This window comes from Balaenoptera borealis, assembly GCF_965194805.1.
Source record: "Balaenoptera borealis genome assembly, chromosome: 11".
Taxonomy (NCBI): Eukaryota; Metazoa; Chordata; class Mammalia; order Artiodactyla; family Balaenopteridae; genus Balaenoptera; species Balaenoptera borealis.
In genome coordinates, this window is record NC_138868.1 from 53,398,255 (window position 1) to 53,412,824 (window position 14,570).

The 14,570-nt window shown below is 42.3% G+C and overlaps 1 protein-coding gene across 4 annotated transcripts in view; it reads left to right on the plus strand.

Annotated features, from left to right (window-relative positions):
* Nucleotides 1-443: 443 nt before the first annotated feature.
* Nucleotides 444-14,570, plus strand: part of POLD3 (DNA polymerase delta 3, accessory subunit) — a 48,079-nt gene continuing 33,952 nt past the window's right edge. The window contains exons 1-2 of one of the 4 annotated variants that reach the window (XM_082343186.1): nucleotides 444-675; nucleotides 7,984-8,039. Coding sequence is in view for 2 of the 4 variants with exons in the window: in XM_082343184.1 (XP_082199310.1) it covers nucleotides 6,559-6,618; nucleotides 7,984-8,039 (116 nt within the window). In the remaining 2 variants the exon portion in view is untranslated. Of the gene's footprint in view, nucleotides 676-6,421; nucleotides 6,619-7,983; nucleotides 8,040-14,570 lie in introns of those variants that run through there. The other 3 variants (XR_014231752.1, XM_082343184.1, XM_082343185.1) reach the window with 3 other exon arrangements.

The window sequence follows — 14,570 nt, forward strand, 5'->3', positions numbered from 1 at the left end:
TGCCCCTTCTTCACCGGAAACTAAAGCTGAAGCCACACAGCGTTTCCTCAGGAAGTATTCCCACCCAGCAGGGTTTGGGAGCCAGAGAGCAATGGTCTGTAAGAGAAGGATCATATGCTTCTTTTCAGCCCTGAAAGCCAATGCCCCCTGCCCCCAATTTTAATAATTCAGAAATGATATGCTTGAGACAAAACTTCTCATAGCCAATTTCCAATTAACTTTTACCTTCAGCATCCCCTCCACCCCCAGCCCCCTTCCAGCCCTCAAGGGAATGGACAAAGGAAAACAATGTACAAAGCAACTGCAAGATGGGGCGGGGGTGAGGTCCTCCTGTTCTTCTGAATGTCTGCGGCAACAAAGATGGCACCGTGAGCCTCCGGTGGCTGAGCTGAGGGATGAACGGGCTGGGGTGTGAGTGTGGGCTGGGGGGAGGTGTGGTTCGGTGCCGTGGGTATGAAACAAGGGAACCAGTGTCTGAGTGTCCTCTTGCCTCATCCACCTTGTTTTGATAACTGAGGGGTTTTACATTGATTTTTACAGAACTGATAAAGTGTTTTGAAACAGCACCTGGAGCCTTATCTCACCGTCCCCTGGGCTCCTGACTCCCCAGCTGTCAGGAAGGTTGATGTGTCCTGGCCTTGGTGGCTGTACATTCCACAGGACAGTCTGCACAAGGTATATGTATTCTCATAAAACAGCTCTTTTTTTTTTTTTTTAAGAGGAAATACAGGTGTGTTTTGCGTTGTTAAAAACTATAAAAATGGCAGCACCCTGAGTTCATTTCTTTTATATTTTGCCTAAAGTGAGAGGAGGGATTACGCGGTATCTAATCCTGGAAACCCAAGACCACATTTCTTCTGATCCTCAGGCTGGGTTGGTTGCCTCCTGTGGGTTCACATGGCACCCTGTGCTTCCCTTGCACTGTATTGCTGTTTATTTCCCCCCAACTCTAAAATCCCCAGGGATGAAGACCATGCTGTGTTCCCATTGGTCACACAGGGTCTAGTAGGTAGGAGACCTTTAGTAACGTTTGATGAATGAATGTACGAATGATCTAATGCTAAATACCTTGGTGTTAATAAGTCCTGGGCCTCTGGGACTCTGGAGTGGCCCTTGGACAGTTATGTGGCCTCCGAGTCATAATTCTTAATCTTATTCTCCTTTGTTCTAACCCGTTACCCTGACTGGAATGCTATCCCCCAGAGACCTATAGCAGCCCTGAAGCCCAGCCAGCTGGTGGGGCTCCTGAGCTGCTCTTACAGGCCCTCTTCCCCTGCTTGCGGTCTGGGGATCCTGCCCACGTACAGGCTGACGGCTCCTCATTCCCTCCCAATATTGAGCCCTGTCCAGATTTCCCACCCCACGCTCTGTCAGAATCATTAGACTCTCCGAAGCCAATCATTTCTGGGGTAAAGTGGGATGAAGAGGAGGGTCAGTCTTCTATTTCTAACATCAACCTTAGGTTCTGTTTTGAGACATGGAGCCTTGATGCTATGGCTCCCACTGCTGGTATCACCTGACACTGCCATCCCCAGAACTGCTCGTGTTCTTAAAACTAATCTTAAGCCTCATCCTTAAGGAATAGGGAGTGAGTTGTCTTATTAAAAGAAGCAGCATTTGAGGTGAAGGAAGGAATGGTGGTACTTTTCCTTTTGGGAGATTCGCCTTTTACATTTCAAATAGGGAAAACACCATGCCTGGAGTAGGAAGATGAGTTAATTTTACGTTGCTAAATGCACTTTTTCTTCAAAGTGAAAATATGTTCATTTTTTTCTAACAATAAAAATGATACTTGTAAAAATGACTCATAAAAATTCAAAGATGCACAGAAAACAATAAAATAAGGAAAAGAATAAAAATCAGTCCAATGCTCTCCTCCAAAGACAACCACAGTGTTTGAGCATGGGCTCTGGGCACACCTGGGTGGAAACCTATCTCCACCACTTATTACCTGGATGGTTTGGGGCAAGTTACTTAACCTCTCTGAGCTCCAGTTTCTTCATCTGTAAAACAGGGATAATAGTAGGTAAGTAATAATATTTATTTAGTATATAGAATTATTTTGAAGATTAAATGAGAATATTAAAGTAAAAGGCCTAGCATGGTGTCTGTACACTTTCCACACTCCAAGAATGATAAGTAAGAGTGAACACTGTCTCAGATCACCTTGTGTCTTAATCCAGTGTTTTTCCCCCTCAAATCTCACTTCCTTCAGTGTAATTGAATTTAAGTCAATAAACATCACTGAGAACCTATTAGATGCTGGTGAAGTTGTTGTTATTATATTAGAAGGAGGCCAGTTCTAAAATCCTACTTAGTTATTAGTTTAAGCAAAACTTGTCTTGGAACTTATATGAAATCATTTCCCATTCATTCTTCCTATCAACAACATAAAATTGATTTCAAATTTGGGTCCTTTTTTGGTGAAGGGATAATAGAATTTAACAGGGTTGTTTGAGGATTAAATGAGTCATTCTCTGCAAGGTCCCCACAACATGGTAGGTGCTCAATAAATGATAGTTATTAACATTCCAGTGATGCACATGAGCTGAAGGAGTTTCACACCTATGATTTATGGGCGTGAAAGTGCAGAGCGCTCCTTTCTTTTCTGATTTACTTTTGACCCTAGAACTAAGCTTTCAGGCATTATTTAGAAAAACACTAATCTCCTGACCACAGTCCTAGGCTTGTACACTGGCATTTGCTGGCTGTGGTTTCCTCCATAAACCTAATCAAAGATCCATTCCCCCCCCACACCAACTTTCCTCCCTCCACCTTGTTCCCCCCCTGCAACAATTGCCTTGAAAACTTCTAAGATTAACTCCTGTTTACCTGGACTCTATATTCCCACATCCTTTAGATACTCAACATATATCATTTGTTACTTGGCTTCCACTGAAAGCAATTCTCACTTGACTGATGTGCACAGGGATTCCAAAATTCTGCAATAAAGTGTATTAGACTTTCACAGTACTTATTATTTTCCTATATGCAGTTGTAAACTAATAATGAGGCAGCAAAATACAAACGTTTAAGATCATGGATGTTGGAGCCAGACTGCCTGGGTTATAATTCTGGCTTTGCCACTTACTCTGTGATCTTGGGCGAGTTACTTAACCTCTCTGTGCCAATGTTTACTTACCTGGAAAAAGGGGCTAACAATACACCTTATTTTCTAGGACTCTTATGGAGGTTAGATGGGTTACTATTTGTGAAGCACTTGGAACAGAGTCTGGCATATAGTTAGTTGTATGCAAGTGTTAGTTATATAATAATAGTTACCATTTTTAGAGCACTTAGCTATCTGCCAGGCACAGAACATGTTTCCTTCAATCCCCTCAATCATGCAAGTTAAATTATATTTATAGTAATGTGCTAGAGATGGCATGTACTTGCTTATGAGAGCTGAACGTTAAAGTTTCAGAAAGTTTGCAAGTCACTTGTTAAACAGAGCTGTTACTAAAAATTAAATTACATAACTTACTATTAAATAAATTATATTAAAAACAAAGATAATATTCAAATCTTATTTCTCAATTATATTACTACATTTTACTATCATCTATGCTCTTGAGGTTATTTGCTTATTGTATCTGTACAGTGGAAATAATGGTGTGATAGTGTGCATCTCTTCCTGACTCTGCATTCTGTGATGTCACTATCTGTAGTTTGGAATCTGCTATGGTGGGAATATTTACACCACAGAAGCTGGCAACCACTACAAATCAGGGCTTTTTTTATTTGGTAAATTGGTTCTTAATCATTTATCAGAACATCACTGCATATCACTGTCCCTTCTTTAAAGATGATGAAAGTGAGGACTAGAGAGGTTAAATGATTTGCCCAAGGCCACGCAGCTAGAAAGTGGTGAAGCTGGGATTCAAGCCTAGGTTTTTGTTTGTTTGCTTTGCTTGCTTTTTAAAAGAAAAATGTATTTCCAAAGCCCACGTGCTTTCCAGTCAGCTACCCTCCCCTGAGGTAGGAATGTTCAAGGCTGGGTAGGCCTCAGACATAAGCAGTAGAGCTTTCCCTTCCCCCTCCAGCTCCCTGCCCTTAATGTACAAGCCCAACTCCCAACCTGCCCCCTCCCGGGCATAGCCGGTGGTCATTCCTTTCTAGTCTCATTATTCCAACCCAGTCTTGGAGATGCCTTTGATCATTTATCTTAACTTGATAATTCCATTACTGTCTTGCCTGGGGTCCATTTGTCCCTTATCCTTTCTTCCCAGAATCTCTTTTCTTTTTTCCAAGGTTAAGACTGAACCCATCCTTTCTAATACCCATCCTTACCTGTACCTATTTTCTGTTTTACTGATTTGAGAAGACCTGGCACAGTAGTTAAAGATTTCCTGAATAATCATTTAAACTTTTTATAGATGTAAACATACATATAGAAAACCATATATATCAAAAGTGTACAGTTCAAATTTTCACAGACTTGACATATCCATGGGATTAGCACACAGATCCAGAACCAGAACATTACCTTTTTCTCAGAAGCCTCCTCCTACTCCCTTTCAGTTTCTATCTTCCGAAAGACAACCACGAATCTAGCTTCTAAAAGATATGCAACTCTTTTAATATTGGCAGACCTAGGACCATGTTGGGCCAGGTAGTCTATAAGTATTATCATCTGCTCCCTTTAGGCAGGGAGGTAGTATCAAGACTCTTCTTTGGTCAATTTTGACTTCTTTTCCAATCCTGTGGAGCAATGACTAGAAATGAGTTCCAGTTCCAGTACTACCACTTAACCCTGTGACCTGGAAAATCCGTGTCTCCTCTCTTGAGCCTCAGCAATCTAGTCTATAAAATATGGACAAACACAATCCATTTGCAGGGATTCTATGAGAATCAAATGAAATCTCACTCTGAAAGCCTGGTACAGTGTGCCTGGTATATAGTAACGTAATAACTGTTTTTTTGTTGTTGTTGTTTTCTAACTTTAGTCATTTTATTATTTGCCAATTCCAAGTACAGATACTAATTGTTGATTTCATTGTGTGCAGGCATGGCATGAGGGGTATATGTATATTATCCTGTTTATAACTCTGGCCAAATAAAATTCTTAAATTTTCTCATCTGCTCTTTCTCTCAGTCTTCATATCTCAGTAGTCAAAGGCATCACCATTAACCTAAAGATTTAGGTTCCAAATCTAGGCATTTTCCTTGATTACTGTCTTTCTCATACTCCACTCATCTAATTCATTAGCAGTTTTTGCTGACTCAAAGAAAACCCAAGTTACTCAGTTCTCAATTTCCAGTACGTACGATCCTATTTTAAGCTGCTACCGTCCCTCACTTAAAAATCTCCAAGAAAATGTAAGCTACATGTGAACAGGCTCTGTGTGTTATTGATCACAGCTGTATCCCCAGGGCCCCAGTACCCAGGACAGTGCCTGGCCCTTACTAGGCTTTTGCTAACTATGTCTTGAATGAATGCATGTTGCAACAAACATTTGAAATGGGTGCTATTGCTACTTCCATCTTTTTTTTTTTTTAATGTTTTGGCCGGGCTTTGAGGCATGTAGGATCTTAGTTCCCTGACCAGAGATCAAACCCGCGCCCCCTGCACTGGAAAGGCAGAGTCTTAACCGCTGGATTGCCAGGGAAGTCCCACTATTTCCATTTTGTAGGTGGGGAAACAGGCTTGCAGTGGTTAAATAACTTACCTAAGTTCACACACAAATATCAAAACCAGGATTCAAATCCAGGGTCTAACTCTAGAGCCTGCTCCATTATCCACTATGCTGCCCTACTGAAATACACTGGCTTCTGCTGAATGGTTTTTTAGCTGATGTTAGGAGAAATTTTAGCTGAAATTCCCCAATTCGAAAACTTTTCTTGAGAATAAAGTGCACGTGCCCCTTCACACAACCTTGTAGGCATAGCATGATTTGGCTTCTTCGGTCTCATCCCTCCTCATTGTCCTTTTCTCCCGGCATTCCAACCATAATGAAAACTATTCTCTTCCCAGCAAATACTCCCCCTCTCTCATCCTCTCTGGAAAACTTTCCCTGATTTCTCAATTCTGAGAGATTATAGCAGGCAGTACTTTATCCCAGCTGGCAGGACTTTACTAAAATACTTGTTTATTTCTGTCTTTATTGTTCACTGCTATGTCCCAGTGCCTAAGAAGTGCCTGGAATAGACTGGGTACTTAATAAATATTTGTTGAATAAATGTATGCAAAGGTAAGGATTATTTTATCAATTTAGAGTTGGAAAGACTGTGGTTCCTAGAGGTGAGGTATTTTGCCCTGGGTCACTCACTAAGAGGCAGAGCTGGGATTTGAAACTAGGGCTCTACACTCAGCCCTTCCAGAGCACGCCTGCGCCGCTAGGACCTCACTTCCGTCCGCTCCTATTAGCTCCGCTTCGCTCAGCCTGCGCCGTCTCCGAGACTAGTTTGACCCTCGGGCGGCCGCCGTAGCGCGTCGCCTCCGTTGCTGTGGGAAACGACCCGGGACCTGCGAGGGAGGAAAGACGTTTCCCGCCGGCGGGAGTTGCAGTTGTGGTGGCCAGGGGAGCTCGGAGGCTGCGGGTCCGGCGCAGCGGCACCATGGCGGACCAGTTTTATCTGGAAAATATAGACGAGTTCGTCACGGACCAGAACAAGATCGTGAGGAGCTAGGATTTGGGGAATGCGGGCGTGCGACTGGGGTCCTGGGCCCAGCGAGGGCGGCGGGGGCCTTGACGCGTCTGCGTGTGCCGCGTGGGGACTGGCCCAGGGGACACGGTCCCCACGCCTGGTGCCCCAGGGCGAGCGAGAACTCGCCGGGGAGGACCTGTGGCTCGCGCGCAAATCCGCGTCCTTAGGGTGGGCGTGCTGGGTTCTGTGCACAGGCCCGGGGCCCCGGAGGTCGGGGGCGGGGGGGCGGGGAGGAACATTGGTTGATAGTGTTTCTAAGGCGTCTCTACACTTGTCTGACGACGTGGTTGGCGTTTGAAGTCTCAAGTTTTCAGTTGAGGAAATTGTGTTTTGACCGGGTTAAGTGACATGTAACCTTCCGGCCGTCAGTTGGTTTCCTCCTCCTGGAAGTTTGGTATTGATACAGGCTTGGCCTGCCTCACAGGGTTGGAGTAAAGATCAAGTGAGACGATGGATGTGAGAGCGCTTCGCGAATCGTGATGACTGAGTGCCTACTGTGAGCTTTGGATACACATTATTGCGTTTAGTCTCTACAGTGACCCACCTGGAGGTCGGTGGAAGTATCCCTAGAAAAGGCAGTTGAAGCAGAGGGACCAAATAATTTATTTGTGGTTAGTAAGGGATAATCAGTTTTCCAGCCTAGGTCTGTCTCTTTTGCTAGTGCTTTCCTCTACATCACACTGCCTTTGCCTAACCTATATAAGTCTTCTAATTATTGGAAACTCAGCGTTTAGAATTGGAAGACTTTGAGAGGAGGGTGACAGGTTATAAGGAGGTGGCAAATGACAGGAGAGTTCAACGAAGGATGGAAGGAAGATCAAAGCTTGATGCCAGTAGTTCCCAGTCTAACCTCTTGATACAGTATTCAACAACTTCACTCATTCCCTGACCCCTGCACCACCTGTGCCCTTTAATGTTTGTATGGCTGCAACTTTCCTCAGAAGTTTCTGAGTTATACACTCCAAAGTAACCTAGCTTCTGGGTGAGTTTGAGGATAGTTTTTGGTGGTGGCCCCAAAAAAGGACAGAATGTGAAAAAAAGGGCCTTAGTAAAACAAGGAGTGTGAGAAAAATGAGATTTTTTTTTCTATGTATATTCAGCCTTTCTTTTTAGATTCTTGCATTAATCTGTGATACAGACTTCTTAGTATTTGTAAGATAAATATCTGAGTCCTACCTGCCTAGGTGTATGGTTCTTGGCAAAACTGGGGTGGCATCTAATGTAATTTATAAGGCTTAATCATCTAGGAGTAAGAATCTTTAGGAGCCCTTGGGACTGACCTGCACTCTGGAGTCATCTAATAAAACATTAAAATAAAACTCCTTCTTCTTGCAGGTGACATACAAATGGCTGAGCTATACACTAGGAGTTCATGTTAATCAGGCCAAACAGTAAGTACAATTTATTACTAATTTTAATCTGATTGGAATTTTTGGTTTTGTTTGTTTGTTTTCTTTTGCTCTGTTAGCTTTACAGATAGTCTCTAGGTTAGAACCCACACCTCACCCACCCTGAGGGGGAATGGGAAAGAATACCTTTTTTTACTACCTTTAATGCTTTTGTCTATTATTTAGGAGATAAGTGGACTTGTATACAAATGTGTGGTGATATGTTTACTGAATTTATTTGTAGCCTTGCCCTCTGGTTAACATCACTTTGTTATTTCTAATTTATTAAATGGGCTAGCCAATTCTGTTTACATCTCAGATTTATATGTCTGTTATCTTAAACATCTTCATTACATTTTCACATGTGCTCCTTAGGCCCATCTCTGGGTGTTACTGAAATAACTTCCATAATGAGGTCAACAGGTGTTTGACACAGCTGTGTAACAGTATAAGACAGGGTAGAACTATTTAAGTGAAACTAAAAAGGGAATGTTCAGGATGACAGAGCATTGCCCTTCTTGAATTTTGCCCTATCACCTTTCCTTGCTGAAACTTGTAGTCCGACCTGGGGCCAAAATGGAAGGGGCAGGCTTTTGAATTAACTTCGGAATTTCTTCACCTGAAAATGTGCAGGTGTTGTCTATGTCCAATGGGTAGGAATTGGTGAACAGGCTGAGAGCCTGTTAACATATATTGAGTTAAATACTCATTTTGTTTGCTTTATTCCTAAAGGTGGTTTGGTTTTTCCCTATTCCTTGAGTCATAGGAACATTCTGTGAGTCTTAAAAAAAAATTCCTGATCTCTAGAATGGGTTGATTTGGCTTGATTTGGGTTACTGTTTGGCAGATCCAGGAGTTTAATTTTGACTGTGATGTTTATGCCTTCAAGACCTGAAACTCTTGGCCCAGGGATGGGTTCAGACTGATTTTGACTATTTGAGATTGCCATTGCTGAGACCAGTCCTGGCCCAAACCTAACAGGTTTAGGTAACTTTGGGATTAGACACCCATAAGAGTAATTATTTGTTATGGTTATAGATGTTTAAATATGAAATGAGTTAACTGTTACTATGTAAGCCTATTGAGATTAAAGGTGCATATTGAGGACTGGAGATGAAATAAAGTTGCCGGCAATTTTACTGTAGCTATAATTTTTATGGAATTATTTCCTATAATTTTTATGGAATTAATACGCTGTCTAGCCCCTGCCTGTCTACCAGTTTCATCCCATACCACTCTCTACGTCACTTATACTCTAGCCATATTTGCCTTTCTGTTCCTCAGATGTGCCAAGCCCATTCTCACTCAAGGAAATTTGTCCCATTTCCTCTGCCTGGAATGCTCTTCTCACAGCTGTCCTCATTGTTAAGGTTTCAGCTCAAATTTCACACATTACTTCATATAGCAACTCTTCCCTAATGCTCTATTTCCGGTGTCCCTACTCCTCTCTCTCTGTCATGCACCCTGTTACTTTCTTTCGTAATTATTTTTTTTAAAAACAGCTTTATTTAGATATATTTCATATACCATACAATTCACCCGTTTAAAATGTACAATTCAATGATTTTTAATATATTTACAGAGTTGTGCAGTTAGCACTATAATTAATTTCGGAACATTTTAATCACCCCCCAAAAGAAACCCTATATCCGTTAGTAGTCCCTCATCATTCTGCTCCCCTCACCCCCCAAGCACTAGGCAACCACTAATACACTCTCCATCTATAGATTTGCCTATCCTGGACATTTCATATAAATGGAATCATAAGTAATTATTAATACTTAAGATTACTTATTAATAATAAGTAATCTTGTGTGTCTGGTTTCCTCCACTTAGCATAATATTTTCAAGGTTTGTCCATGTTGTAGCATGTATCAGTACTTCATTTCTTTTTATGGTTGAATAATATTCCATTATATAGTATATTAGTTCTCTAGGGCTGCCATAACAGAATACTACAAACTGGGTGGCTTAAAACAACAGAAATTTATTGTCTCAGTTCTGGAGGCTAGAAGTCCAAAATTAAGATATTGGCAGGGCCATGCTCCTTCTGAAACCTGTAGAGAAAAATTCTTCTTTGATTCTTCCTAGCTTCTGGTGGTTTGCTAGCAATGTTTGGCATTCTTTGGCTTGTAGCTGCATAACCCCAGTATCTGCCTTCATAGCACATGGCATTCTCCTTGTGTGTCTGTATCTTCACATAGCCATCTTATAAGGATACCAGTCAGGCTAAACTGAGAGACAGATGAGACACCAGGCTTGGTGGCTCCTGTTTGGAAGGCCTAACCCTTAGAGGGCTCATCCTGGCTCCCTCCAGCCAATGCCAGCAGAGCAGAGTTTGAGGCACAGGAGCCTTAGGATTACAAACACTGGCTTTGGAAGCCATGCATCCAGAATCAGAATCCACTCATTTAGCTGAGTTACCCACTTGAGTCACCACTCTTAGGTTCTGAGCTTCTGTCTCTGTTTGAAAAATGGGAATAATAAAAACATGTAGGGCTTCCCTGGTGGCGCAGTGGTTGAGAATCTGCCTGCCGGTGCGGGGGACACAGGTTCCAGCCCTGGTCTGGGAAGATCCCACATGCCGTGGAGCAACTGGGCCCGTGAGCCACAACTGCTGAGCCTGCGCGTCTGGAGCCTGTGCTCCGCAACAAGAGAGGCCGCGATAGTGGGAGGCCTGCGCACCGCGATGAAGAGTGGCCCCCGCTCGCTGCAGCTAGAGAAATCCCTCGCACAGAAACGAAGACCCAACACAGCCAAAAATAAATAAATAAATTTATTAAAAAAATAAAAAATAAAAACATGTAGCTTCTAAGGTTAGGGTGCAGATTGAATTTTATGGAAAGTACTTAATATGTGCTCAATAAAAAGCAGTTGATACCGTTAAAAAAAAACAAAACAAGGATACCAGTCATAGTAGATGAGGAGCCCACCCTACTCCAGTATGACTTCATGTTAACTTATTACATCTGCAAAGACCCTATTTCCAAATAAGGTCATACTCTGAGGTACTGGTGGTTAGGACTTCAACTTATCTTTTTTGGGGGGGACACCATTCAACCTGTAACATATGGATATATAACATTTCGTTTATCCATTCATCAGTTGATGGACATTTAGGTTGTTTCCACATTTGGCGTGTTATGAATAATGCTACTATGAACATTTGTGTACAAGTTTTTGTGTGGACATGTGTTTTCAGTTCTCTGAGTATACACCTAAGATTGGAATTTCTGGGTCATATGTAACATTTTGAGGAGCTGAGGAACTGTTTTTCAAAGTGGCTACACTATTTTACAATCCCACCACCAAGGTGTGAGGGTTCTGATTTCTCAGCATTCTTGTCAACTCTTTCTGTTATCTGTCTTTTTTAATTTTAGCCATCCTGGTGGGTGTGAAGCAGTATCATCATGGTTTTGATTTGCATTTTTGTAATGGCTAATGACATTGATCATCTTTTCATGTGCTTATTAGTCATTTGTGTATCTTCTTTGGAGAAATACCTATTCAGATCCTTTGCCCATTTTTTCCATTGTGTTTGTCTTTTTATTATTGAGTTGTAAGAGTTCTTTATATATTCTAGAGACAAGTCCCTGATCAGATAATGATTTCTTTCTTGATGGTGCCCTTTGCAGCGCAAGAGTTCTTATTATTATTATTTTTTTTTTCTTTTTAAAATTTATTTATTTATTTATTTAGTTTTGGCTGTGTTGGGTCTTCGTTTCTGTGCGAGGGCTCTCTCCAGTTGCGGCAAGTGGGGGCCACTCTTCATTGCGGTGCGCAGGCCTCTCACTGTCATGGCCTCTCTTGTTGCGGAGCACAGGCTCCAGACGCGCAGGCTCAGCAGTTGTGGCTCACGGGCTCAGTCGCTCCGCGGCATGTGGGATCCTCCCAGAACAGGGCCCGAACCCGTGTCCCCTGCATTGGCAGGCGGACTCTCAACCACTGCACCACCAGGGAAGCCCAAGAGTTCTTATTATTGATGATGGAGTCCGTTTTTTTTTTCTTTTGTTGCCTGTGCTTTTTATATAGTATCTAAGAAGGCTTTGCCTAACCCAAGTAAATCATGAAGATGTACTTCTGTGTTTTCTTCTGAGAGTTCTGTAGTTTTAGCTCTTAAATCAATAATTATCACTTTAACATTTCTACGTATCTTGTGCTTGTTATACTAAAAATGCTTCAGTCCTCACAATAAGAATACACTGTGTTGGTTCAAGCTTATTTATAAGTGAAGCCCTAAAATGTGTATAGGCTTACCTCATTTTGTTGTGCTTCACTTTACTGCACTTCGCAGATACTGCGTTTTTTGTTTGTTTGTTTTTGTTTTTGTTTTTACAAATTGAAGGTTTGTGGCAACCCTGTGTTGACAAAGTCTGTGGGTGCCAGTTTTTCAATAGCATTTGCTTATTTGTTGTCTCTGTGTCACATTTTGGTAATTCTCATCATGTTTCAAACCCTCCACCAACAAAAAGATTATGACTTGCTGAAGGCAGATGATAGTTAGCATTTTTTAGCAATAAATTATTTTCTATTTTTAAATTTATTTTATTTATTTATTTTTGGCTGCATTGGGTCTTCATTGCTGCACGTGCGCTTTCTCTAGCTGCTGCGAGCGGGGGCTGCTCTTCATTGCGGTGCGCGGGCTTCTCATTGTGGTGGCTTCTCTTGTTGCTGAGCATGGGCTCTAGGCATGCAGGCTTCAGCAGTTGTGGCGCACGAGCTTAGTTGCTCTATGGCATGTGGGATCTTCCCGGACCGGGGCTTGAACCCGTGTCCCCTGCATTGGCAGGCGGATTCTTAACCACTGCGCCACCAGGGAAGTCCCTATCAACCTTTTTTAACAGATGAGAAAACTGAGACTTAGAGTGTCCTGTCACCCTTTTTTCTTTTAACTATAGTGAGAGCATTTAAAGTTTCACTGTTGGCACTGAGGGCAGTGACTGGGCATGGTTGTTACTGTTTGCTTGGATGCAACAGAGAAATATTTTTTCAGTTTTTAGCATTATTTTAGGCTCTGTCATAAAACAGCAAACTTGACAGACAAGGCCCTTCCCATCATTGACTTAAACAAGATAATTTCAGGTTTTAAAAATGCTGTGAAGGAATTAGATTAGGGAAGACAATATAGGTATACACTGTGTTCATCCTATGGGAAAATTATGGGTGGAACTGATCAGGAGGGATGAGAAGATGCGAAGGTATAGTTAATCGTGTGTAGGAAGTGCATCTTGTAAGAAGTCATATGCATTGTTACTCATATTTAAGAACACTTTGCGTGTTTTGTTGGTAAGGTGTTTGGCATAATCAAATTAGATGAACATGTCTTAGAGATTCAAAAGGTATGCAGAAATTTTTTTAAGAGTTTGTGCCGTTTTGACCATCTTGTTAATATAAAAGAGAAATGGGCCTGATTTGGGGAGATAAGTGCACAGAGGACAATGACTGATGATACAAGCAAGACTGAATTGCTGATAAAAGACAGCGTGTTTCGCCAGCAAGCTCAAAGCATCTTGGGCATGGTCCCTTCCTACCATTTTTCCGCTAGCATGGTCCTAACTAGCATAAATAAACCAAAACGTTCATGACTCTGTGTTCCTCATCTTTCCTAACATAATTGCTGCATGGAAGGACACACTAAAGAGAACAAGATAGAGGAATCAACAAAAATGTTGATTTTTTTCCTCAAGATGTGTATAGTCTAGTGGGGATGTCAGATACATAAACTAAGTAATTGGAATACGGTGTGGTAACTATAATAACAGATATGGGATAGGTCCTGTTAGAACTTCGACGGCAAGGCTGCCCTGCTGGCCTAGTGGTGTTAGGGAAGGCTTCACATAGGAGGTGATAACGGAGCTGCTATCTTGATGAGGAATCAGGTGGATGAGGTCTGGGAAGAGCATTCTAGGCAGAAGGAGGGGCATACAGAAGAGCCAGGGGAACTGCAGAATGTTTCATAGGCTGAAAATTGTGTGAGTGTGGGAGAATGGTGAGAGATACAGGGGCCAGAACCAAAAAGGTCTTACATGTCACTGATAGACCTGTGGAGTTGCTCCTTAGGGGATGGGGTGCTACTGAAAACTTTTGAACAAGGAATAATACTTCAGCTAAGAATATTCAGCTACTTTTTTTTTTTTTTAATTTTTGCTGTGTTGGGTCTTCGTTTCTGTGCGAGGGCTTTCTCTAGTTGCGGCAAGTGGGGGCCACTCTTCATCGCGGTGCGCGGGCCTCTCACTATCGCGGCCTTTTTCTTGTTGCGGAGCACAGGCTCCAGATGCGCAGGCTCAGTAGTTGTGGCACACGGGCTTAGTTGCTCCGCAGCATGTGGGAATCTTCCCAGACCAGGGCTCGAACCCGTGTCCCCTGCATTGGCAGGCAGATTCTCAACCACTGCGCCACCAGGGAAGCCCCATTCAGCTACTTTTTAACAGCACTTAATGACTAATAGGCATCTCAGATTTAACATGCCCCAAAACTTAACTCCTAATTTTTCCCACATCGCCTCCTTCTCCTGCTTTTCTCCATCTCAGTGAA